We start from the raw sequence: 23169 nt of genomic DNA on the forward strand, positions 1-23169 counted from the left end.
GGTATAGAGGCCCCCGATGCAAAGGTATATGAAATAAACAAGATTAGGCATTCAGGGCAGAAGCACCCCCAATTTAGTACTATAGCAGCTTTCACGGGAGAATAGGACCAAGCTAGGTAAATTGGTGAACTGGACTGTGGACCCCTGCACTGCAGGCGTAGCAGCCCAGAGCGGAGATGGTTAACGAAAGCAAAGGTGCCTCGTCAACCCTGAGGTCACGTGTCCTCCCTGCCTCATCCGCGAGGCTGAGATAAACAGAGGTGCTGCCTCAGGTCCGCTGTAAACAACCTTCCTCCCCACTGCCCGGCGCCCGGACTTTGTTTTGTATTAACCCAAACCCCTAACCCCGAGGATCCTCAAGACCCCCTTTCCCTCACGTCCAGAAGTTAATGTTCACAGATTCCTTGTCTCTTTGTGCGCGTCCATCGCCGTGTTTGTAAGCCTTCTGATCCTGATACAAACGGGGCAAGGGCCCTTATTCGGGTCTTGTCTTTTCCCGGACATTAGCCATCTCTCACTTTAATCCTGTGTTCTGCTCTCTTGCTGGCCAAGAGAGAACTTTAGACTTGGAGTCTATGACACAGGCCAAGGAGCAGAACCAGGTCAGGAGGAAGAGGACAGGGGCCTGGTGTGGGGGGACCTTCCGTGTGATGCTTTATAACAATGATGATGCTGGGCATGTGCGTGTGCTCAGGTGACCAGGGGTGCACGTGCACACACACCTGCAGCCTACACCTGGGGCTCTGTGCATGACAGCAGACCAGTCTCCAGCCTTGGCCGAGTCTGTCCAGGGGGCTGGTCCAGCCTCACCTGTGACATCACCTGTGATGGAGAGGCCTGGTTTGTGCCTGGGGAGGGCTCCCATCTGCTGGGTGTAGGAGAGTGGACATTGGAGGACGTCAGTGTGGACCTGGCCCTCAAGGAGCCTCGGGTGGGGGGTCGATCTCCTTACACACCTGCTTAGGGGATCAGGGGAGGGAAGGTAAGCAGGGCCAGGAGGCTGCTCTGATGACTGGAGAACAGATGTGCCTGAGGGGCCTGAGCCAGGGAAGAGGGTGCCCAGAGGGCAGGGGGCAATGCTGTGGAGATGGGCTGAGGACCAGGAGTCCCAGCCTCGGTGGGGACAGGGGCTGGTGCTGGGACATCACGGGGAGGCCTGCTGGGACACAGGCAGGTGGACTAGGGGGCTGAGGAGAGCCGTCTTTCTAGGGGACCCTTCAGGCTGCTGCCCAACAAGATGCCAGCACTTCCAGACCTGGCTGTAGGAGGCAGCGGGGTCAGTACTGTTGTGTGGACATGTCCTCCACTGTGCAGGGCTGCCCATGGCCGGGTCTGACGGGGGGGTGTCTGAGCCAGTGGAGGCTGGCACAGCCTTCCTGTGTGGCCCCCCCACCACATTGCTGGCATGGCCTCCACATGGCATCTGCCTCTACCCCACTCCTAGGGCCAACTCTCCATGCTCGAGCAGCGGGGGGATGGTGTCCTGCTACCTGCTTGGCCTGAGGTGTCCACCTCTGTCCCTCCAGGGCCTTGCCTGGGTGCTGCCCCCTGATGAGGTGGTGAGGGGGCCTGATAGCCAGCCTCTGAGGGGAGAGTGAGCCCTGGACCTCCAGTGTGAGCCCCCACCCTAGTGGGCCTCTGTCCCCTCTGCCCTGCAGGTGGCCTGCAGTCAGGGCCTGCTGTGGGCATGTGCGGGTCAGATTCTCTGGGCACCCCAGCCCAGCTCCCACTTCTGGGTGTACCTGGCTTCTGAGGTGCTGACTGTTCTCCCAAGCCAGTGGGGGTCCTGGGCCTTGGGGAGGCTCAGATGTCCCTGGGAGGGTTGTGTCTGGGATGACCAGCCTCCCCAGGGGAGGCCCCTGCTCTGAGCTCAGCAACGGGGCAGGTCTTGGTGGGAAATGGCTGTTCCTTGGGGGCCCGGCAGGGGTGACACCTACCTCCCACCCCTCCTAGTCCAGCACATGGCCTGTGGACATGAGGACAGGCTTCAGGGGGACAGGTGTCAGGGCATCCAAAGCCCTGAGTGCAGGGAAAATGTGTGCACACTCCAGGTGCCCACCAGGCTGGGGCAGGGTCATCCTGGCTGGGTGGCACAGACCCTTGGCTGCAGCCCCAGGACCCAGCCCTTCAGCTCCTCTGGGACTGCACCCCCCCCCCCCCCCAAGCCCTGGCCCCGTGCCCATGTGTGACTCACTGGCCGTGTCTGGGCTCCAGTTGGCGTTGAGCAACCTTCGGGAGGCCTCGTGCCGGACCACACACGTGTAGGTGTCCGGGCGAGGGGCCTGGGCCGTGCGGATGTGCAGGACGCTCCAGGTCTCGAAGGTGCTGCTCCCCAGCTCGGCTGCGGGGGGTGCAGTGGCAAAGGAAGCAGAGTCTACCTGGACCTGGTCCCTTAGCCAGGTGAGGAGGACGTCTGGGGGCGAGAAGCCGGACACCTTGCACAGGAGCCAGGAGGCTGCTCTGGACACAGTCAGGACGTGGACCATGAGGCTGCTGGGCGCAGAGGCAGCTGCGAGGAGAAGCCTGGTCATGCGCGGGCCACCCGGGGCCTTGGGGGAAGCGGGGCGGCCCGGGTCCTGGACAGAGGAGCGGCTGTGCCAGGCGGGGGGTGCGCGCGCAGGGCCCCCAGCCTCACCGTGTTCCCTGGGGGCTGTGGAGGGGGCCTCACCGTGTTCCTTGGGAGCTGCGGACACCACTTGGGAAGCCACGCCCGGGCCGCTCAGCGTGCAGGTGATGTTGGCCCCCGAGGCCCAGGAGGCCACGCGCAAGTCCAGGCGGCTTCTCAGGCTCTGGGAACCATTGGCATTCTCCTCCAGCGGCCCACTGCTGGCACCCCGGCCACCTCCCAGGACAAGTGGGACTCCTGAAGGCCAGCCCCCACTGCCAGGCAGGTGAAGGTGGCCTGTCCCTTGAGCCATGGGCCCTGCAGGGGAGGCTGTGGCAGGTAGAGGCCGGGAGGGCTGGTGTGGTTCCGACACTCTGCCAGAGGACAGTGGCCTCGGTCACTGGGGGCACTGGGGCGCGCAGACCCGGCCTGGGGGTGGTGTTGTGGGCAGTGCGACATGCCCTCTCTGATTCTGCCTAGCTCTCCCTGGTGCAGACCCGGCTTTTGTCGCCTCCTGGCCTCCCGCCACCGGCCCGGGGGCTTGCTCCCAAGCTGGGCTGTCCCCGGGGCTCCCAAATCTGTTCTTCCCCTTCTTCCCCGCTCTGTGCCCCAGGGCACTGACCTCTGAGACTGGCGTCCGCTGTCCTTTCCGGCTCTCTGGTTTGTGCCTGGGTGTGGCTGGTGGAAGGCACTGTGGAGGGAGGTCGGGGGAGAGACTGTGTGCTGCACACGTGGTCGGGCTGTGGCCTCCCTGGGCCCCTCAGCCTTCCTGCTCTCTGGGGTTCTGAGACCTGCCCGGACCCGCCACTGTCCCCTAGTCACCACGCCACAGTCACTTCCACACTTGTGGCGAAAATGGCCGGTGAGTTACCGGTCCCAGAAGTTTGCTCTGTAAAGGGTCAGACAGCAAACCTTTAGGCTTTTCTGTCTCTCCTCCTCTCACCCCCTCCCCCCCTCCGCCATTCCTCTCAAACTGCAAAGACTGCTCCCAGCTTGTAGGAGGAAACAGGCTGTGGGCAGTGTCTGGCTGCGGGCGTGCTGAGGCTCACAGGCCCCGGGGGATGGGGACCAGTGAGCGAGTCCCGCTGCACAGGACCACTCTGCATTCTTGCCCGGGGGACTCCCCTGTCTCTTGATCAGTCCCCCCACGTGGAGCCAGGGCCCTGGCCGTGTTTGGAGATGGGGGTGTCGCGGCTCTGGCCTGGGTGGGGGCCACCCGTGGGGGGAGGCTCTCTGTCCAAATGCTTCTGCTAACGTGGCACAGGGGTGACTGTCAGACCCTCCTCCCGAGACGCCAGCAGGGCGACGGGGAGCCAGTGCGGGCGGGAGGGGAGGGTGGCTCCTGCTGTGGGGAGGCCTTGGGTCCCATGCCACGGCCCCCGAGGCTTCAGGGGGCATGCTACAGTTCTGTAAGGGTCACTCCTGGCCGCTTTGGTGACACATCCTCACGTGAGGCCCCATGACAAGCTCAGGGCCCAGTCCTGTGGGCTGCTGGGTCAGCTGCGTCCCAGTCCTGGCCCTTGGGCCTGCCTTTGTCGGCTATGCTTTCGCAGGGTGTCTTGGGTGGGTCTCCTGTTCATAAAGGGCCAGAGGCGTGTCTGCTGGTGCCAAGCACAGAGGCTGGCGCACAGTAGGTGCTTGGTAGACGTCAGTTCAGGGCCTGTCTTTCCTGACTCAGATGGGACTTGAAGCCTTGCGGAAGAAGTCATGGAGGGCTGCCTGAAGGGGGCATCCTAAGAGATGGGAAGGCAGGAAAGGGTGTGCTGGGGTGGGGGCTCCTCACCTGAGACCCTGGCAGTGCTGGGCACTGTGGTGGAGTCCTCTGATGGGGTTGGCCCAAGAGTCGACAGGAGGGTCTTAGTTTCCTAAGATGCTGAAATCAGAGGAAAGTGGCAGGTGAGGGTCGGACCGTGTGTACACTGAGGTGGGAGGGCTGCGTGGTGGACGGGAGGACCTGGAAATGGCGGGAGGGAGGGACGAGCTGGTTGTGCTGTGCAGAGGTGGGGACTGGGCCGTGGGAAGCCTCACACTCAGCCTCTGCCTTTCTTTTGCACCCTGAGGACAGGGTCTGCGGGGAAAGGGTTTGAGGGTTGGGGTGATGAGAGGTGACCCTCATGGGTGCCGTGCTGAGGCCTGGGTGCCTGTGTCGGTCCTTGGGGTCAGGCCCTGGTGGAAGGTGTGGGAAACCCGGGAGGGCCCTCCTTGTGGTCTTGGGGCCACCCACCTGGCCACCGGAAGGCCTTCTGCAGCTTGCCGCTGGTGGTGCTGCACTGGTGGGGGTCTGGCTTCCACTGGGCAGTCAGGAAGGACAGCTCAATGTTGTCTTGTGCCTTCGGCATGAAGAGATTGGTCTTTGTGTCCTGGTCCTGCTTCCCCCGAAACCGAGGTCACCTGTACTGACTCTCGGGAGTATCCTCTTGCCAAGCAGGCCAGGACTACGGAGTCGCCTTCTTTCAGGGCTTGACACTCCGAGACCAAGGGGAACACGTGCAGCGCTTCTCCGGAGGCTGGAAGACAGACACGGGGTTCTGGGGTTGGGGCTCCCAAGGGTGCGGGGTGGGGGTGTGTGGCAGGGCAGAGCTGGCCGAGTGGCAGGGGCTCCCACTGCGGAGCCCGAGGTTGGGGTTGCCCAGACCCCAGTGCAGAGCGGTCCCTCCGTGATGGGCCTGGGGCTATGTGTCCCCACACCCAGGGCTCCAGCTGCTGGCCCCTGGCCACCGCGGCACAGGTGCCGTTTGCCTGCAGAGAGGCCACGTGGCCAGACTTCTGTGTGGTTCTCTGAGGAGTGAGTGGGGTCAGCCCTCCCCCCCACCCCCCGACCCTGTGCCCTGGGGTGGGGTGGACAGGCTGTGTTGCACACTGGGCCCTATGGGCGGCAGGTCCCAGGATGAGGGACTCCAGGTGGGCTGTCTCCAGTCCCCTTGTCCTCTCCCCAGGGACCTGGCTGGCCAAGGGCGGCTGAGCAAGCATGAGGCCCCTGATGGCTCTGCTGTATCTTAGTCTGTGGGCCCTTTCCTCCTGGCTCCTGCCTCATCCCACGTCCCCCCAGGGCACCATGCTGCCATTGCATAGACAGGGTCAGTCATGCCCATTCTTCAGCCTGGACTGAGGTTGTCTGGGTGGGTGGGGGCGCCAACCCCCCTCCTCACTGGTCCCCTGGGGGCGGGACCCACCTCTCTGCTCTCCCAAGCACCTGGCCACCGTGCCCCTGCCTTCTCCCATCCACATGCCAGAGGCCCCCGCTGCGCAGCCTCCCTGTCTTCCCCTTGGGCCCTGAACTTGGGTCTGTGGGCTGCATTGCATCCTAAACCCCACTGCCTCAGAACGTGATCTTGTTGGGGGGACACAGTCACAGTAGGTAAAGTCATGAGGTCATACTGCCAGAGGGTGGGCTCCAAATGCAGCATGACTGTCCTTACAAAAGGGGATATAGACATGAACAGGAAGTGCTCTGCATGAGGATGACGGTGGGACTGGGGGGAGGACTACGGATCAGACAGGGCGCTGCGCGGGAGGACGACGGAGGGACTGGGGGGAGGAGCAGGGATCAGACAGGGCATTGTGTGGGAGGACGACGGTGGGACTGGGGGGAGGATCACGGATCAGACATGGCGCTGTGTGGGAGGACGACGGTGGGACTGGGGGGAAGACCAGGGATCAGACACGGCACTGAGCGCGAGGACGACGGTGGGACTGGGGGGAGGATTATGGATCAGACACCGCGTTGTGTGCAAGGACGACGGAGGGACTGGGGGGAGGATCAGGGATAAGACACGGCGTTGCGCGCGAGGATGACGGAGGGACTGGGGGAGGACCAGTGATCAGACACAGCGTTGTGTGGGAGGACGACGGTGGGACTGGGGGGAGGACTACGGATCAGACAGGGCGCTGCGCGGGAGGACGATGGAGGGACTGGGGGGAGGAGCAGGGATCAGACACGGTGCTGCGCACGAGGATGATAGTGGGACTGGGGGGAGGAGCAGGGATCAGACACGGCGCTGAGCGCGAGGACGACGGAGGGACTGGGGGGAGGAGCAGGGATCAGACACGGCGCTGTGCGGGAGGACGACGGTGGGATTGGAGGGAAGACCCAGGATCGGACACAACGGGCAGACGCCAGGGTTGGGGGGCATGGAGGGAATGCACCCCCAGAAGTGACATGGTCGGTGTCCGGCTCCCGCTGTGTCAGCTGCCGCAGGAGAAGAGGGGCATCCACACTCCGGTGCCAGAAGTGGGGTGTGACAGAGCTGACACGTGGAAGTACCCGTGTAGTGTCAGAACCCGAGGCTGCGGTTCTGAGGTGCACGTCAGAAAAAAGCCGGACTGCCTTGAAGGCTGTTCGCATGAATTTGGATGTTACAGGCAATTCTGATGAGGGCTTGGAGAGGAAGGGAGGGCGGAGGGCCTCATGTCTCAGCTGTGCGCCGTGTGGACACGTGGCTCGGGAGGTTTCTGAGCAAAGTGCCGGAGGACGGGCTGGGCCTCTGCTGTCTGCTCCTGGTGGATGTGGGAGAAGGGAGAGGGAGAGGAAGGCAGGGAGCTGGCAGCGAGGAGCCAGAACTAGAAGCTTTGGGAGGGTCTCTTCCTGTCTGGACACAGGGCCCAGGGTCTGGCCGGGCCTCCTTTCGCTAAGGCATCACCTGTGTGGTCCAAGCAAGCATGTCAGTAGGAGCCATGTGGTTACCCAGGAAAGGTCTGGCCTCCACCTGGGCCCTCGCTGCCACCGCCCCATGGCCTGTGGCCGCCCTGGCTGTCTGTGCGGTGTCCAGGCGAGCCTCTGACATGGGTCCCACCCCCGCCTCTGCCACGGCCTGCCCCTCGTCTGCGGTGGCCTGGGGGGACGGAGACTGTTCCTGTGCCTCCCCTCTGCCAGATGCTCTCCTAACCGTCTCACCAGAAACTTCTCCTCCCATCCACACGCCCCAGATGCCTCAGCAGGTGGGACAAACCCTCGGGACAGGGACTTGTAGGTGGACAGCCCTGCTGGTTGCACACAAATCCCTGAGGCCCAAGCTTGGTTGCCGGCTCCCGACATGATTGGGACCCTCTCGAGCTCGGCTGCCGTCCTTCAGCATACTGGATGAGCCTGAGACTCTGGGTCTCCCTCACGGAGATCTTTCCCGCCATGTCCCCTGGCAGGCAGTGTGCAGACAGACCCGCCCCCCCCCCCCCCCCCCCCCCCCCCCCCCCCCGCTTTCCCATACACGCTTCGCAACGAAGGATGGCCACCCCTGGATGCACACACAGCACACATGGGTGCAGTTTGGGATAAAGAACCTTCACGAGGAAGCAGTTTCACAGGATAAAATATACACGTTTATTTCAAGGCGACATGAGTGCACACTGCAGAGCGGTGCTGCGTCCACGGCATTTGGCCTGGTCTTGAAAAGCCTGCGTCTTTGGGCGGCAAGCGGGAGGGGTGACGTGGGAAGGATTTAAGTGCAAGTCGACAGGCTCTGCAGGTTGGGAACCCCGGGCCCCAAGGCGGTGCCCCCCTGGGTCCCATCTTCTGGGTCTCTGAAGTTCTTAGCGGGGGGGTCATTTCACCTGCAGACGACAGACACATGAGCTGTTTCCCTGCTTCCCGAGGACAGTGGGTCAGGCTCAGCCTGAGGCCATCTGTGCCCCCCCCCCCTCCAGGCCGCCACTACCTTGAACAGGGTGACTGTGGTGCTGTAGAAGACGCTGAGGAGGAAGAGAACGATGAAGGTGGAGGCCATGGTGTTCAGATTCTCGAAGCCCTCCTCCTCGGCGCTCACCTCCCCCTCTGCAGGGGACACAGCACAGAGGGGTCAGGCCCGGCACCAGCACAGTCCAGCCCTAGAACCACCCTCGGCCCTCGGCTGTGCTGCACCCGGGAGGGACAGGTGGGGCAGGAGAGGGTGTCCATGGCCTCCTGGCCTTGCAGTCTCCCTTGCACCCACCTTGTGGGGCTGAGGGCCCCTGGGCTCAGTCGGGAAGGGTCTCAGCCAAGCATTAGCTGGGCCTTGACAGCCCAAAGCAGGGGGCCAGGTGGAGGCAGAATGTGGCCAAAGCAGAGCAGGGTAGCCCTGAGCACCTTGTCTAGGAGCCCTGGGATGGCAGAGAGTGCGACAGAGAAACATAGACGTGGGGGTGCAGCCTGGGCTGGGGCCGGAGGCAGTGACCCCAGAAGAGTGGCTCACAGTGTCCTGAACTCTCCTGTGGGGTGTGGTGACACAGCCGGAGCCACCTGCGGCTGAGAGGCAGAGAGCAGGGCCCGCTGCCACCTGTGGTTTGGGACAGGTGTGGCCCTGGCCGCCGAGGCCAGAGAGGGCTGGCAGTGAGGAGCTGGCAGATGTCTGGGCCCAAGGGGACCTCTTCACTTCCTAGTGAGATTCCCACTCGCTGTCTCTCTTTCTGGGAGTGAATAGCATTTGTGGGGCCCTGGCTGGCTTGTCTGCCCTCCCAGAACTCTGGGGCCAAAGGGTCAGACAGAGCCCTGAGACTCCAGGGAGGCTAACACTGGGGTGGTCAGGCTGAGGACACTCAGTGGGGTCTGCAGCCCCTGCACAGGTGAACTCAGGTGCCCAAGGGCTTGGTGCGCAGAGAGGGCCTGGGACGGGGCCCGAAGGGGGCTGTGTTGCCTTTGCCCATTCAGGAGAGGAGATCCTACTCACGCCCCTCCCCTTTTCTGCCCACTGGGCTCTGTTCTCCCTTACTCCTGCTTCTGGGGCCTCACTCCCCACCCTTTCCAGGGCTGGGTGTTTGCAGGGGCTCCCCACTCAGATCACGCTCTCTACAGCCTCCCTCTAGGGAGGGGCCTCCCCACCTCTGGGGCCGGTGGTCAGGCACTGCCTGCCTTGTCCATTCACCCGTGGGTGCCTGGGCATGGCAGGGGCTTCCTTTGGCCCTGGGCCTGCCAACGGCGGCTATGGTCAGTGCCCAGGCTGGGCCAGCCCATGGACACACCTCCGAGCTGAGACAGAAGGATGAGCAGAGCGTGGGCATGAAGGCCTGCGGAAAGTGACGTGGCTAGAGAGGGCGTAAATGCCTGCCTGAGGCACCGAGTGACCTCGTGTGCGCACGTCAGCGTATCTGTGACTGTGTGTATGTATGTGTACCTATGTGTGCATGTGTCTGCGTGTGTCCACATGTATGGGTGTGTGCTCGTATGTATGTGTGTGCATGTCCATATCCCTGTGCATCTCTGTGTGTGTATGCAAGTTCCTCCATGTCTATGTCCATGGGTGTATATGCATGTGTATTTGCACCCACGTACAGTGCATGAGTGCCTGTGTCCATGTACATGTGTGTTTCCTGTGTGTGTGTTTACATGCCTGCATGGGTGTGCATGTGTGTGTCTGTGTGTCCATGTTTCTGTGCCTGTGCATGTGTAAGTACCCATGTGCATGCACGTGTGTGCCTGTGTACATGTGTGTGTGTCCATGTGTCTGTGTGTGTGCATGTGTGCATGTGTGTGTGTCCATGTGTCTGTGTCTGTGTGTGCATGTGTGTGCATGTGTGTGCATGTGTGTATGTCCATGTGTCCGTACCTATGTGTGCATGTGTGTGCATGTGTATGTGTCCATGTGTCCGTGCCTGTGTGTAAGTACCCATGTGCATGTACGTGTGTGCCTGTGTGCATGTGTGTGTGTCCATGTGTCTGTGTGTCCATGTGTCTGTGCCTGTGCACGTGTAAGTACCCATGTGCATGCACGTATAAGCTTGCATGTGTGTGCATGTGTGTGTGTCCATGTGTCTGTGTGTGTGCATGTGTGCAGGTGTGTGTATGTGTGTGAGTCCATGTGTCTGTGCCCGTGTGTGTGTAAGTACCCATGTGCATGCACATGTGTGCCTGTGTGCATGCGGGTGTGTCCATGTGTCTATGTCTGTATGTATGCAGGTACCCACGTGCATGCACATATAAGCCTGCACGTGTGCGCATGTGTGCATGTGTCCGTGTGTGTGTACGTGTGTGCCACACACCTGGGTGGCCATGAGAGCAGGGAGAGGAGCACAGAGACTTTCAGAGGCTGGGTGGGGGTGGTGGTAGAGGTTGGTCTGGGGGTGAGGACAGCACAGCTGTGGCCCCGGTAGGCGAGAGCATCGCTCACTCAGGACGAGCATCTTTTGAATGGATGTTTTTATTTCTAATTTTGATAAAACGCCACATCTCACCCCATTGACACGGTTAGTTTGCACACATGCACACACAGCGACGGGTTCCCCAGGACTCTGGGATCCACCCGGAGTGGGGCGGCCCACAGGTCAGTAGCAGGTGGCGGCCGTGTCAGACAAGACCAGGGACACGTTGTACAGGGTGGGTTTACCGGTGGACTTGTCCACGCTCCTCTCCGTCACCATGTGGGGCAGGGCCTCGTGGCCCACAACACAGGTGTAGGTCTCCCCCGAGCTCCACTCCTCCTCACTCACAGTCAGGGTGCTGTGGACAAAGTAGAGGTGGGGGTCTTGGGGCTCGGGCTTCGGGTCACTGGTCACGTAACTCTCAGAGGACATGGGTTGGCCTTTCTGCAGCCATTGCACGAACACATCTGCGGGTGAGAAGCCCTTCACCAGGCAAGTGACTGTGGCTGACTCCCGCAGGCTCAGCTGCTCCCGGCTGGGTGGCAGGACGTAGACGGAGGGCGGTTGCTTGTTGACGTCTGTGGGAGGAAAGGCAGCTGTGAGCTCAGGTGGGGGGCTGGGGGGAGAGGCTGTGGGAGAGTCCCGGGGCAGAAGAGAAGCGGACCCCTACCCTTGAGTTTAGAGATGGTCTTCTTCAGTGGCGAGGGCAGATCTGTGTGGGTCACCGTGCAGGTGAAGTCCTCCCCTGACTCCCAGTCCTCTGCACAGACGGTGGCCTCCCCTGTGGCACTGAAGGTGTTGTTGAGGTTGCTCTGGAAGATGGTGGTGGTTGGCAGAAAGTCGCCATTCTGGCGGGTCCAGGAGACGTTCAGGCTGTCGCGGGTGGTCAGGTCTACGACCCTGCAGGACAGCTTGGCCGACTTGGTTTGGAAGATGCTGGCGAAGGTGGGGGGAATGGCGAAGATTCTGATGGTGGCCTGCGTGTCTGGATCAGGAGAGAGTTTGTGTCAGTGACTGGCTGGATGGGCAACCGGGCAAAGGGGGGAGGTTTTCCCAAGAGAACAGAAGCTGGCCACGCCGAGCCTTCCTGAGCCCCAAGGACCCCTTGGAGGGGATGCTGGGCCCCCCCACCTGACAAGTGGCCCCCTCCCTGCCCTTGGCTGCTCCAGGAAGCCAAGGCTCAGGAAGCGGCTGCCCTGAGTGGGCACCTATGAGTGTGAGGAGGGGTCCCTGCCCCAAGGGGCTGCACCAGGGGCCAGGACAACTCACTGAGGATGCATGCGGAGGACACGTTCTTCTTGAAGGTCAGCCCATTGTGCTCCACATTGCAAGTGAACACGCTCTGGCTGAGCCAGGCATTCTCGGTGATGGTCAGCGTGCTGAGCACCTTGAAGGTCACGGGCCCGGGCCCTTGGTTCTCAGCCTCCACGTTGCCTGGGTTGAAGCCCGACTTGATGGGCTTTCCGTCACGAAGCCAGGACACAGAGATCTTCTTGGGGCTGAAGCCTGTTGCCTGACAGAGGAGCTGGGACGTGCGCTGGTTGTTGTCAGAGAAGGCGTCACGGGGTGGGATGAAGACAGTCACGTTGGGGGACAGCTCTAGAGGCACTGCGGTGAAGGGGACAAGACGTCAGCCCACCTGACCCCCCTCCCTGCCCCCATCCCCGGCCATGGGTAGGAGAGCCCGACTCTCACCTGGGATGGGCACGTTCACCTCACTGTTGCCCTTGGGGTGTTTCACATTGCATGTGAGGAAGTCATCTGAACCCTGGAGGACGTCCACGGAGGGCAGGAGCACCTGAGAGGTAGCCACGTACTTGCCCTCTCTCAGGACTGGAGGGAAGGTCTGGATGTCCTGGTTGTTGACCACACTGTTGTTCTTGTAGTTCCAGGAGAAGGTGACGGAGCTGGGCAGGAAGTCCCGGGCCAGGCAGCCCATGGCCAACAGGGGCTCATCGGACAGGGAGCTCTCACAGGTGATGAGGGGGAAGAGATTTGGACGGGATGAGGTCTCTGAGGACCAGAGAGGGACAAGAGACAGGGGTGAGAAGGCGTCTCCTTCCCACGCTCTGCCAGGCGGGCCAACGCCAACCACATGGCTCCCTCATTTCGCTACCATGAGGGCTGCCCTCGCGGCCTCCCCAGCCTGGACCGACGGCTCAGTGGGCAGCTGTGTTGAGGCCCAGGTCCTGCTGGGAAGGGGAGGCAAGGCGGCCCCTGCCCTGCTGCAGAAGTCCAGCTCTGGGCTTGTGGGAAGTTGGGGGTGCTTCACGCTGGGAGGGGCAGATGTGACCTCCTCCCAGCACCTGCCACCCTTGCACTCAAGTGCACTCTGGTACCTGGCTCTCAGCTCAGGACAGCTCGGCTCTGACTGGCGGTGCCTTCCCTCTGAGACCCTAGAGCCACGTAGGCACACTCAGCCACGAGCCCCGTGAACTGCCCATGTGGCAGGCTGACAGCATGGAGAGAGGACCCCCCAAGCTCCCAGACAGACCACCAGCCCAGGCCTGTGTGTCCAGGGTCAGCAGAGACTGTGAACACGAGGAGTGGGAATCATGCAGATTCCTCTTGGCCCGTCCTTAGCACAACCAGGTCATTGAAGTCAGTCCAGTGTTAGTCAGGGTTAGCAAGGCCAGGTCTCCCCAATTAGAACTAAATGGCACAACATGGGTTATTCTAGCACAAGCCTGGACATCAGACTCCTCTAAGCCAAGCCACTCAGAGAGTCCATTTCTGCTGGGCCAGCTTGGTGACCCTGATTAATTGGTTTGGTGTACTAACCCTAGCACACATCAGCCCAACCCAGCTCAGCCCAGCTCAGCTCAGCCCAGCTCAGCCTCATTCAGCCCAGCTCAGCCCAGCTCAGCCCGGCCCAGCCTGGCCTACTCCAGCTTAGCTCAACCCAGCTCAACCCAACTCATCTCAGCTCAGCCCAGCCCAGCTCAGCCCAGCTCAGCCCAGCTCAGCCCAGTTCAGCCTAGAACAGTTCAGCCCAGTGCAACCTAGCTAAACTCAGCCTGGCCCAGCCCTGCCCGGTTTAGCTCAACCTATCCTAGCCCATCCCAGCCTAGCCCTGCTCATCCCAGTCCAGCCCAGTTCGGCTCAGCCCAGCTCAGCTCAGCTCAGCCCAGCTCAGCTCAGCTCAGCCCAGCGCAGCCCAGTTCAGCCCAGACCAGAACAGTCCAGCTCAGCCCAACCCAGCCCAGCCCGGTTTAGCTTAGCCCAGTTCAGCCCAGTTCAGTCCAGCTCAGCCCAGAACAGCCCAGCCCAGCTCAGCTCAGCTCAGCCCAGTTCAGCCCAGTTCAGCCCACCCCAGCCCAGTTCAGCTCAGCTCAACCCAGCTCAGCCCAGCTAAACTCATCCCAGCTCAGTTTAGCCCAGCTCAGCCCCAGCTCAGCCCCAGCTCAGCCCAGCTCAGCCCAGTGCGACCCAGCTAAGCTCAGCCCAGCCCAGCCCGGTTTAGCTCAACCTAGCCCAGCCCAGCTCAGCCCAGCTCAGCTCAGCCCAGCTCAGCCCAGCTCAGCTCAGTTCAGCACAGTTTAGCCCAGCTCAGCCTAGCTCAGCCCAGTTTAGCTCAGCCCAGCTCAGCCCAGCCCAGTTCAGCCCAGCTCAGCCCAGTGCTAAGCTCAGCTCAGCCCAGCCCAGCCCGGTTTAGCTCAACCTAGCCCAGCCCAGCTCAGCTCAGCTCAGCTCAGCCCAGCCCAGCCCAGCCCGGCTCAGCTCAGCCCAGCCCAGCCCAGCCCGGTTTAGCTCAACCTAGCCCAGCCCAGACCAGCTCAGGTCAGCTCAGCCCAGCCCGGCTCAGCTCAGCCCAGTTTAGCTCAACCTAGCCCAGCCCAGCCCAGCCCGGCTCAGCCCAGCCCGGCTCAGCCCAGCCCAGCCCAGTCCAGCCCGGTTTAGCTCAACCTAGCCCAGCTCAGCCCAGCTCAGCTCAGCCCAGCTCAGCCTAGCTCAGCTCAGCTCAGCTCAGTTCAGCACAGTTTAGCCCAGCTCAGCCTAGCTCAGCCCAGTTTAGCTCAGCCCAGCTCAGCCCCAGCTCAGCCCAGCCCAGTTCAGCCCAGCTCAGCCCAGTGCTAAGCTCAGCTCAGCCCAGCCCAGCCCGGTTTAGCTCAACCTAGCCCAGCCCAGCTCAGCTCAGCTCAGCCCAGCCCAGCCCAGCCCGGCTCAGCTCAGCCCAGCCCAGCCCAGCCCGGTTTAGCTCAACCTAGCCCAGCCCAGCCCAGCTCAGCTCAGCTCAGCTCAGCCCAGCCCGGCTCAGCTCAGCCAGGTTTAGCTCAGCCTAGCCCAGCTCAGCTAAGCTCAGCCCAGCCCAGCTCAGCTCAGCCCAGCCCAGCCCAGCCCAGCCCGGTTTAGTTCAACCTAGCCCAGCTCAGCCCAGCTCTGCTCAGCGCAGCCCGGTTTAGCTAAACCTAACCCAGCCCAGCTCAGCTCAGCTCAGCTCAGCCCAGCCCAGCCCGGTTTAGTTCAACCTAGCCCAGCTCAGCTCAGCTCAGCCCAGCCCGGCTCAGCTCAGCCCGGTTTAGCTCAACCTAGCCCAGCTCAGCTCAGCTCCGCTCCGCCCAGCCCAGCCCAGCCCAGCTCAGCCCGGTTTAGCTCAACCTAGCCCAGCTCAGCCCAGCTCAGCTCAGCCCAGCTCAGCCCAGCTCAGCCCAGCTCAGCTCAGTTCAGCACAGTTTAGCCCAGCTCAGCCTAGCTCAGCCCAGTTTAGCTCAGCCCAGCTCAGCCCCAGCTCAGCCCAGCCCAGTGCTAAGCTCAGCTCAGCCCAGCCCAGCCCGGTTTAGCTCAACCTAGCCTAGCCCAGCCCAGCTCAGCTCAGCTCAGCCCAGCCCAGCCCAGCCCGGCTCAGCTCAGCCCAGCCCAGCCCAGCCCAGCCCGGTTTAGCTCAACCTAGCCCAGCCCAGCCCCGCTCAGCTCAGCTCAGCTCAGCCCAGCCCGGCTCAGCTCAGCCAGGTTTAGCTCAGCCTAGCCCAGCTCAGCTCAGCTCAGCCCAGCCCAGCCCAGCCCGGTTTAGTTCAACCTAGCCCAGCTCAGCCCAGCTCTGCTCAGCGCAGCCCGGTTTAGCTAAACCTAACCCAGCCCAGCTCAGCTCAGCTCAGCTCAGCCCAGCCCAGCCCGGTTTAGTTCAACCTAGCCCAGCTCAGCTCAGCTCAGCCCAGCCCGGCTCAGCTCAGCCCGGTTTAGCTCAACCTAGCCCAGCTCAGCTCAGCTCCGCTCCGCCCAGCCCAGCCCAGCCCAGCTCAGCCCGGTTTAGCTCAACCTAGCCCAGCTCAGCCCAGCCCAGCTCAGCCCAGCTCAGCCCAGCTCAGCCCAGCTCAGCTCAGTTCAGCACAGTTTAGCCCAGCTCAGCCTAGCTCAGCCCAGTTTAGCTCAGCCCAGCTCAGCCCCAGCTCAGCCCAGCCCAGTGCTAAGCTCAGCTCAGCCCAGCCCAGCCCGGTTTAGCTCAACCTAGCCTAGCCCAGCCCAGCTCAGCTCAGCTCAGCCCAGCCCAGCCCAGCCCGGCTCAGCTCAGCCCAGCCCAGCCCAGCCCAGCCCGGTTTAGCTCAACCTAGCCCAGCCCAGCCCCGCTCAGCTCAGCTCAGCTCAGCCCAGCCCGGCTCAGCTCAGCCAGGTTTAGCTCAGCCTAGCCCAGCTCAGCTCAGCTCAGCCCAGCCCAGCCCAGCCCGGTTTAGTTCAACCTAGCCCAGCTCAGCCCAGCTCAGCTCAACTCAGCCCGGTTTAGCTCAACCTAGCCCAGCTCAGCTCAGCCCAGCCCAGCCCAGCCCGGTTTAGTTCAACCTAGCCCAGCTCAGCCCAGCTCAGCTCAGCTCAGCTCAGCTCAGCCCAGCCCAGCCCAGCCCGGTTTAGTTCAACCTAGCCCAGCTCAGCTCAGCTCAGCCCAGCCCGGCTCAGCTCAGCCCGGTTTAGCTCAACCTAGCCCAGCTCAGCTCAGCTCCGCTCCGCCCAGCCCAGCCCAGCCCAGCTCAGCCCGGTTTAGCTCAACCTAGCCCAGCTCAGCCCAGCTCAGCTCAGCCCAGCTCAGCCCAGCTCAGCTCAGTTCAGCACAGTTTAGCCCAGCTCAGCCTAGCTCAGCCCAGTTTAGCTCAGCCCAGCTCAGCCCCAGCTCAGCCCAGCCCAGTTCAGCCCAGCTCAGCCCAGTGCTAAGCTCAGCTCAGCCCAGCCCAGCCCGGTTTAGCTCAACCTAGCCCAGCTCAGCTCAGCTCACCTCAGCCCAGCCCAGCCCAGCCCAGCCCAGCCTGGTTTAGCTCAATCTAGCCCAGCTCAGCCCAGTTCAGCTCAGCCCAGCTCAGCCCAGCTCAGCCCAGCTCAGCCCAGCTCAGATCAGTTCAGCCCAGTTTAGCCCAGCTCAGCCCAGCTCAGCCCGGCTCAGCTCAGCCCAGCCCAGTTCAGCCCAGTTAAACTCAGCCCAGCCCAGCCCAGCCCAGCTCAGCCCAGCTCAGGCCAGTTCAGCCCAGCCCAGTTCAGCCCAGTTCAGCCCAGCTCAGTGCAGCTAAGTTCAGCCTAGCTCAGCCCGATTCAGCTCAGCCCAAACTCATCTCAGAAATGCCAGCTCAATCTGGTTTAGTCCAGCTTAGCTGAGGACTGCTTTGGGCAGCCCAGTGTAGTCCTGTACAGTGTAGTCCCAAAAGCCCAGTCCTGGGACTAGCCAGAAAATTTCAGGCCACCAGACCGGCGTGCCTTCGCCAAAGCCATCTTATCCAGGAATCCTGTACAGCTGAGCCTGGCTCAGGGTCAGTGCTTTCTGGTGCCCATCCCTACCTTTCCCACCCTTGTATGTCCTTGGGGATTTCTCCAGTGGAATCCCCTATTTTTCCATGGCCCTGTCCAGTCTCAGCCAGCTCTTGGCCCCCAAGCATTATCAGTCACTACCACCTCAGTTTCCTGGGTAAAATACTTCCCGGCAAGTTTAAATTCGCCAAGACATTTTATAAGGACTGAGGAGTGTTTGCCATCATCAGAGTGAAAACCCGTCTTTGCCTTAGAATAGGCAGAGACTTTGCTTCAGAAAACTGTGCTGGGGACTCTCCCCATGGGGCCTTCACTGTCCTGGGTACATGCCCTTAGCTGGTCTCCTCCCTTCTGAGTCTAAAGTAGGCCCCCAACTTTAACTAAATTTCCTCTAAAATAAAATCATCATTAAACATGACCAAAAATGCATCTCATCTGAATTTGCACATATAATTCTGCTCTTTGTCCTGAAGCTTTTCACAAGGCGAAGGCTACTTTCAAATGCACAATAATGACCTCAAATCCAAAGCTGCGTTTATGACTCAAAGATGACATGAAAGGCACTTTGTTTATGTTAGAGCATCTGAGCCATAGAATCCATAGTTAAGAAGCCAAGACAATGGCCACTCAGGATTCATACAAATAAATCTCATTGTTTCCCTGAGCGATCTTAAAAAATGACTCCTCCTCAAGCAGAAACCAAAACGCCACACACAAACTTTCCGGAGCAGCAAATTTGGCAGCCGGGACTGCCTCTCTCTTACCATTTTGGCTCCCTGGTCACCAGACAGTCCCGTGGGGTCTTTGGTATTGAAGAATTCCTCCAAATCCATTAAAATTGGCTCTTTGATGAATAGCCAGTTGGCAGAAGCCACGGCAGCCCCGGGGGCGGGGGGGGCCAGGTGGACCCTCCACTGGGGCTCCTTCAGCTCAGGAGCCAGCCCGAATTCCTTTCTGATTTGAGACCTGACTGGGCTTCCTCTTACTCCAACAACCAACACTCTTCACTGAAATCATTCAGGACAATCAGCACACACGCTTAGCCTAAAACATGTCCCAACAAGAGTGCTTGAAAAGCAGTCTTGAAAGTGCTGACATGAATGAAGGCCACTTTATCAGGATATCTAAATGCTTCTTAATCACGAAGAGAAAATCAACCAACTTAAAATATTTAGAACACAGTAATTATGAAAACAATACTTCAGGGTGTTAGAAAATGTTTGAGATTAATGACCGTTTGAGGAAATAACTAATTTAAAAAGTTAACATGAATGCATTGATAAACTGTCCCCCAGACTTCTCATTTCTTACATGTCTTAGTTTCAAAATGAGTATAAATGAGATGTTGGCAAGCGAAGACTGAAGAATTAAATTCAAATCGTTAAAAAAGGAACTGTTCCAGCTTCTGCCAGCATCTTGGTCTTATTTTAGAAATGCAAATTATGCAGGTGTTGTTTTTCAGACTCGCAGGGCTGGGCAAAACCTCCCGAAAACCATTTCTTCATAACCATAAGCTATAAATTTGCCAAGTCTGTTTACTTGTTTCCCGAAATAGACCGTCCCTGTGACCTGTTTCCGGCCACCTGGTGCAGGTGTCCGGCCCCACACGCCGCCCCCTGGCCAACTCCACAACACCACTTCCAGAATAGCTGAATTAAATAAAAAGTAAACTAATTCATTACTGTCAGAACTCAGCTCTGGGTAGGGGGGCCACCACACCGTGTTGCTATGTCCTGTATCTACTCCAGAAAGACATGATTCATGCTTGCTAATTGACTGATAGGATTAAAAAGTTTGGCATGCTCGAAAATCTCTCACATTTTAAAGTCTCAGTGGTCTTAATTATTTTTCTCAGGAGCCACTTCAGACATACCCTGTCCTTTGATAGTTATCGCGACTCTAACGGGGAGCAGGCTGTCTTCTCCCAGAAGCTGCCCTCGCTGAGCCGAGCTCGGTGGCCCCAGGCCTGCCCTTCTTAGGCGCCTAGTCCTTACAGTTGGCCAAGAATTGTAAACACAGTCTGCACAGAACACCACTCCTCATTCCGAAAAAAGTCTTTCACGGCACGCTCTCTGTGCGGCATTCTTGTGGCGCTCCAAACACAGCTGCCCACACACACTCGTGAGCCGACACCAGGATCCAGATAGCGAGACCTCTCCTGCCGCAGCCACACTGTCCTGTGGCCATGGGGGTCCTGGCAACTCACCCACACATGGCCTGTCCAGCCTCCAGCCCCTCTTCAGGGGCTCAGTTACTGCCCCGGACATGCTGGCACTATTCCAGTTTTAGAAAAGCATCAGAAAATCAGGAGGCTCTGAAATCCCTAAGGCGCCCAGCTCTCGTCCCCTCCCGGCCAGCCTGCCCCTGGGGGACAGTCCTGAGGACCAGCCATCGATGCCCAGAAAACCCCACAGACAGGAGTAGAAAATAAAGGCCCCAGCAGGGCCGCTCCTACCTGAAGACACTGTGACTCCGGTTCCACGGCCCCAGAGATCGATACCGTAGTAATCACAGTGGTGAATTCTCCATTTGCACCCAACAAAACCCTGGGGGCCTCACCTGGCATCGCCCCCTCTGGAGGCCTGCACTTCCAGGCCGCACGGAGGCCGACCCTCCAAGTCACTGTCATCTGGAGGGTCCTGGACCCCCTCACTGGCCCTGGTCCCCACACCCCACTGCCCCTGAGACCCCATGTCCTGGCCTGGCCCCTCAGAAGCCAGATCACCGCCTGCCTGGGCCGCCCGACTACAAACCGCAGCCCCGAACAGGAACTCAGAAGTCCAATCAGCCCCAAGGGCCACTGCCCCAGACGGCAGGTGCATCGGGGCCACAGACCCCAATTATGTTGATTATACCACAGTCACGGGGGCCCCCCAGGAGGCTTCAGTTACGTGGCCAGGCCACTCAAAGGAGCCGCCTTGTCCCCAACTGTGGAAAGGTGATCTCCAGCCCCGTGTCTGGGGGACCCTGTCTCTGCCTCCATTTCCTGGCTTCCAAAATGCCCCAAACCCCAGATCTCCCCAAGTGCAGCCAGAGTGGGAAGGGTGAGGACCCACCTGAAGACACGGTGACCGGGGTCCCGGGGCCCCAGTAGTTGAACCAGTTGTCACATTGTGACAATGTTGGTGGGGCCCCAGACAAGAAGTGGGGCCTGGCTAAGGCCTTGGTCCACCTCAGATCACAGCCAGTGGGGCTGAGAGGACCAGGTGGCCCCCGAAGCTGAGGGTGGCTGAGGTCCCTGGAGAGCCTGGCCACCAAACCAGCCCTAGATCTGAGACCCCGGCACCCTCCGTTTTCTCCCCAAATGCAGCCAAAACCTCCCGACAGAGAGAGGAGAGGAAAGCCGGGAGGACTCACCTGAGGACACCGTCACCGGGGTTCCTTGGCCCCAGTAGTCAAAGTAGTCACATTGACACGGGCCCCGCTAAGGGGTGTACAAAAACTTCACCCCCTGACTACTGCCTGGCTTCCTGAATCCTCAGGTGTGAGCCCCCTCCAGCCCTGGACACGGAGCCCCCTCTGCCAGCCTGCCTTCCACAGGCCGGAGGCCCCGCTCCCTGCAGAAAGGCCATCGGCAAGGCGGGAACCTCACAGCCTCAGAAGCAACCCTCTGGGCTCCCCAGAAGGCCCCACACAGACCAAGGAGCCTCCGGATATTTCTTCCCCAGCCCCGAGACAGAGGGAGCAGACAGAAAGTCATCTTACCTTGGGAGACAGTGACCTGGGTACCTTGGCCCCAGATACCAAAAGTATTGCACAGGGATACAGTCCCTGCTTCTCTCCAGACAAAAATCTTCCCTGGCCCCTTGCACGGGCTGGTACTCATTCCCCAAGGATGCAGCAGACACAGCTGGCTTCCCTGCCCCCAGCCACCCAACCCCAGGGCCACGAGGGAGGCAGGCAGGGGTGCAACTACTTGAGGAGATGGTGACCGGGATGCCCCGTCCCCACACGTCGAGCTCATAGCCACACTAGTGTGCCGGGCCAGCCCTTAGCACACAAATATCCAGGCCCGGCCCCAACCCTGCTCTGCCACAACTTCTCCTTCCAGCCAACACCTGTCCCCGGGGCTTCTCTTCTCTCTGCCAGCTCTCAGCTTGCTTACCACCAGGAGCCCTGTCAGCTCTAAAGGCTAGTCCATAATGGGGCCGGGCCCAGCAGGCCTCGGGCACTCAGCCCATGGTGGAGCTGTGACCAGCCCAGGGACCTGGCCTGAGGCCCCCAGAGCAGGTGCAAGGGGGACTCACCTGAGGAGATGGTGACCAGGGTGCCCTGGCCCCAAAACTGGAAGTAATCATAGGCACGGTGAGCTGTCCCTGTGCTGGGGACTGCAGAACCCCCCACAGCCAGGGTCCCCAGGGAGCCCCAGGAACTAGAAAGTCTGTTTTCCGCTTGAAGAGATGATCCACCCCGGGCCCTGGCATGTTCCTTCCTGACCTCAGTCTCCTGGCCCAGGCTTTGGATGTCCTTCCTGACATCCGACTCCCTTTGGTCCCGAGGTCACGTTCTCGCTGCTCTGCCTTCCGATGACCTTCACTGCCTGGGGCCCAGTGTTGCCCTCCCTCCCTGAACCACTGGCCAAGCTGCGCCCCAGCACCCAGCCCGCTGCATACACCATGCCTCCCCCGGGGCCTTGGCGACCCAGTCCATCCCTCTGGCTGGAACGCGTCTCTCTGTCATGACCACTTGGGAAATCCCCTGGCCTTCTGTGACCAGCTCAACACCACTCCCTCCCCTCCCCCGGCTTCGTTGGGCTGCCCAGCGACTCCCGCCCCCGGCCCTGCAGTGAGCCCCAGAGAATGAGCAGCTGGCCGCCCTGGGAGTGCTCTGGCACTGGGTTTCTGTAGAGCTGTCGGTCACGGTGGCCCTGGTTAGCATTATGGTTCCTGGCTTAGCCAAAACCCCACGGGCTGTAAGGCAGGCGAGGGGGAGCTTGGTGGTGGGCCACAGGGCACACAGGAGACCCGGACCTCCATCTGCCATCATTCCTGAGTCACGAGCACACAATGATCAAAATATTGAAGGCCTCCCCTACGCATTTTCCTTCTTTCTTTCAGAAATAAGAGCAGATCCAAGGCTGGGTCCATGGGCCACCTGCATTTGAGCTGTGTTGTCTGAGAACATCCCCAGTGGCGGCCCGTGGGCCCCCCCCCCAGGCTCATGGCTGACCAGAGAGGTGGGCCCCATGGGGCCAGAGTCTCAGTCTGTGAGACTGCCCCTCCTCAGCTCACACAGGTAGAGGCAGCAGCATCATTGTCCTTAACTCTGCCCACTCATGTCTTCTGTGGACCAGGACTCCCAGGAGGCCAGGGCCACACCAAGCCCTTCATGCCCCCGGGGAGAGATGTCTGTGTTCCCACCCATCAGACCTGGGGCTGAGTGCTGGGACTCACAGGCTCCCACGGGCCAGCTGTGAGTGTGGCGGGTGTGTGTGACAGGGCGGGGGGAGACAGAAAGGGAGACAACCAAGGACTGGGAGGGATGATGAGACCCCGAGGCTTGTGGCCGAGCGGGTGAGGGAAGGGCATGCTAGAAGCACATGTGTCTGTGTGCCTGTGGGTTTGGGTGCATAACTCCAGGCACAGGGACAGCCAGAGCCCTGATCCAGGCTGGGCTGTGGGCCTGGAGAAGAGTGGCAGGTGGCTTGGTTGTAGATGGACTCAAGATGGCCTATGTGCCCTTTGAAGAAGCTGAGGGTCTTTCTCTGGAAAGTTCTGTCTAGTATGGCATGGAGTATGGATGTGGGCTGGGCTGGGGCCACCAGGAGTAGGAAGGCCGTGGGGCTGTGGGAG

The 23169-nt window shown here is 60.7% G+C and overlaps 1 protein-coding gene, 1 long non-coding RNA gene and 1 gene segment (V, D, J or C); all 3 read right to left on the minus strand.

Annotated features, from left to right (window-relative positions):
- LOC122223216 overlaps positions 1-21218 on the minus strand; it is a 67902-nt gene extending 46684 nt beyond the window's left edge. Inside the window, 1 exon segment of the C gene segment in view lies at positions 21083-21218. Within this exon segment, the coding sequence occupies positions 21083-21203 (121 nt within the window).
- LOC122222684 overlaps positions 1-23169 on the minus strand; it is a 171637-nt gene that overhangs the window by 131169 nt on the left and 17299 nt on the right. The window contains exon 7 of the mRNA XM_042943232.1: positions 21625-21863. Coding sequence (XP_042799166.1) covers positions 21625-21863 — 239 coding nt within the window. The remainder of the gene's footprint in view (positions 1-21624; positions 21864-23169) is intronic.
- Positions 7899-9923, minus strand: LOC122223218. Its single transcript, XR_006204126.1, has 2 exons — positions 8257-9923; positions 7899-8152 (listed from the first exon to the last, which is right to left on the minus strand). It is a non-coding gene; the product is annotated as an uncharacterized LOC122223218 (long non-coding RNA).

This window comes from Panthera leo, chromosome B3, assembly GCF_018350215.1.
Source record: "Panthera leo isolate Ple1 chromosome B3, P.leo_Ple1_pat1.1, whole genome shotgun sequence".
NCBI lineage: Eukaryota > Metazoa > Chordata > Mammalia > Carnivora > Felidae > Panthera > Panthera leo.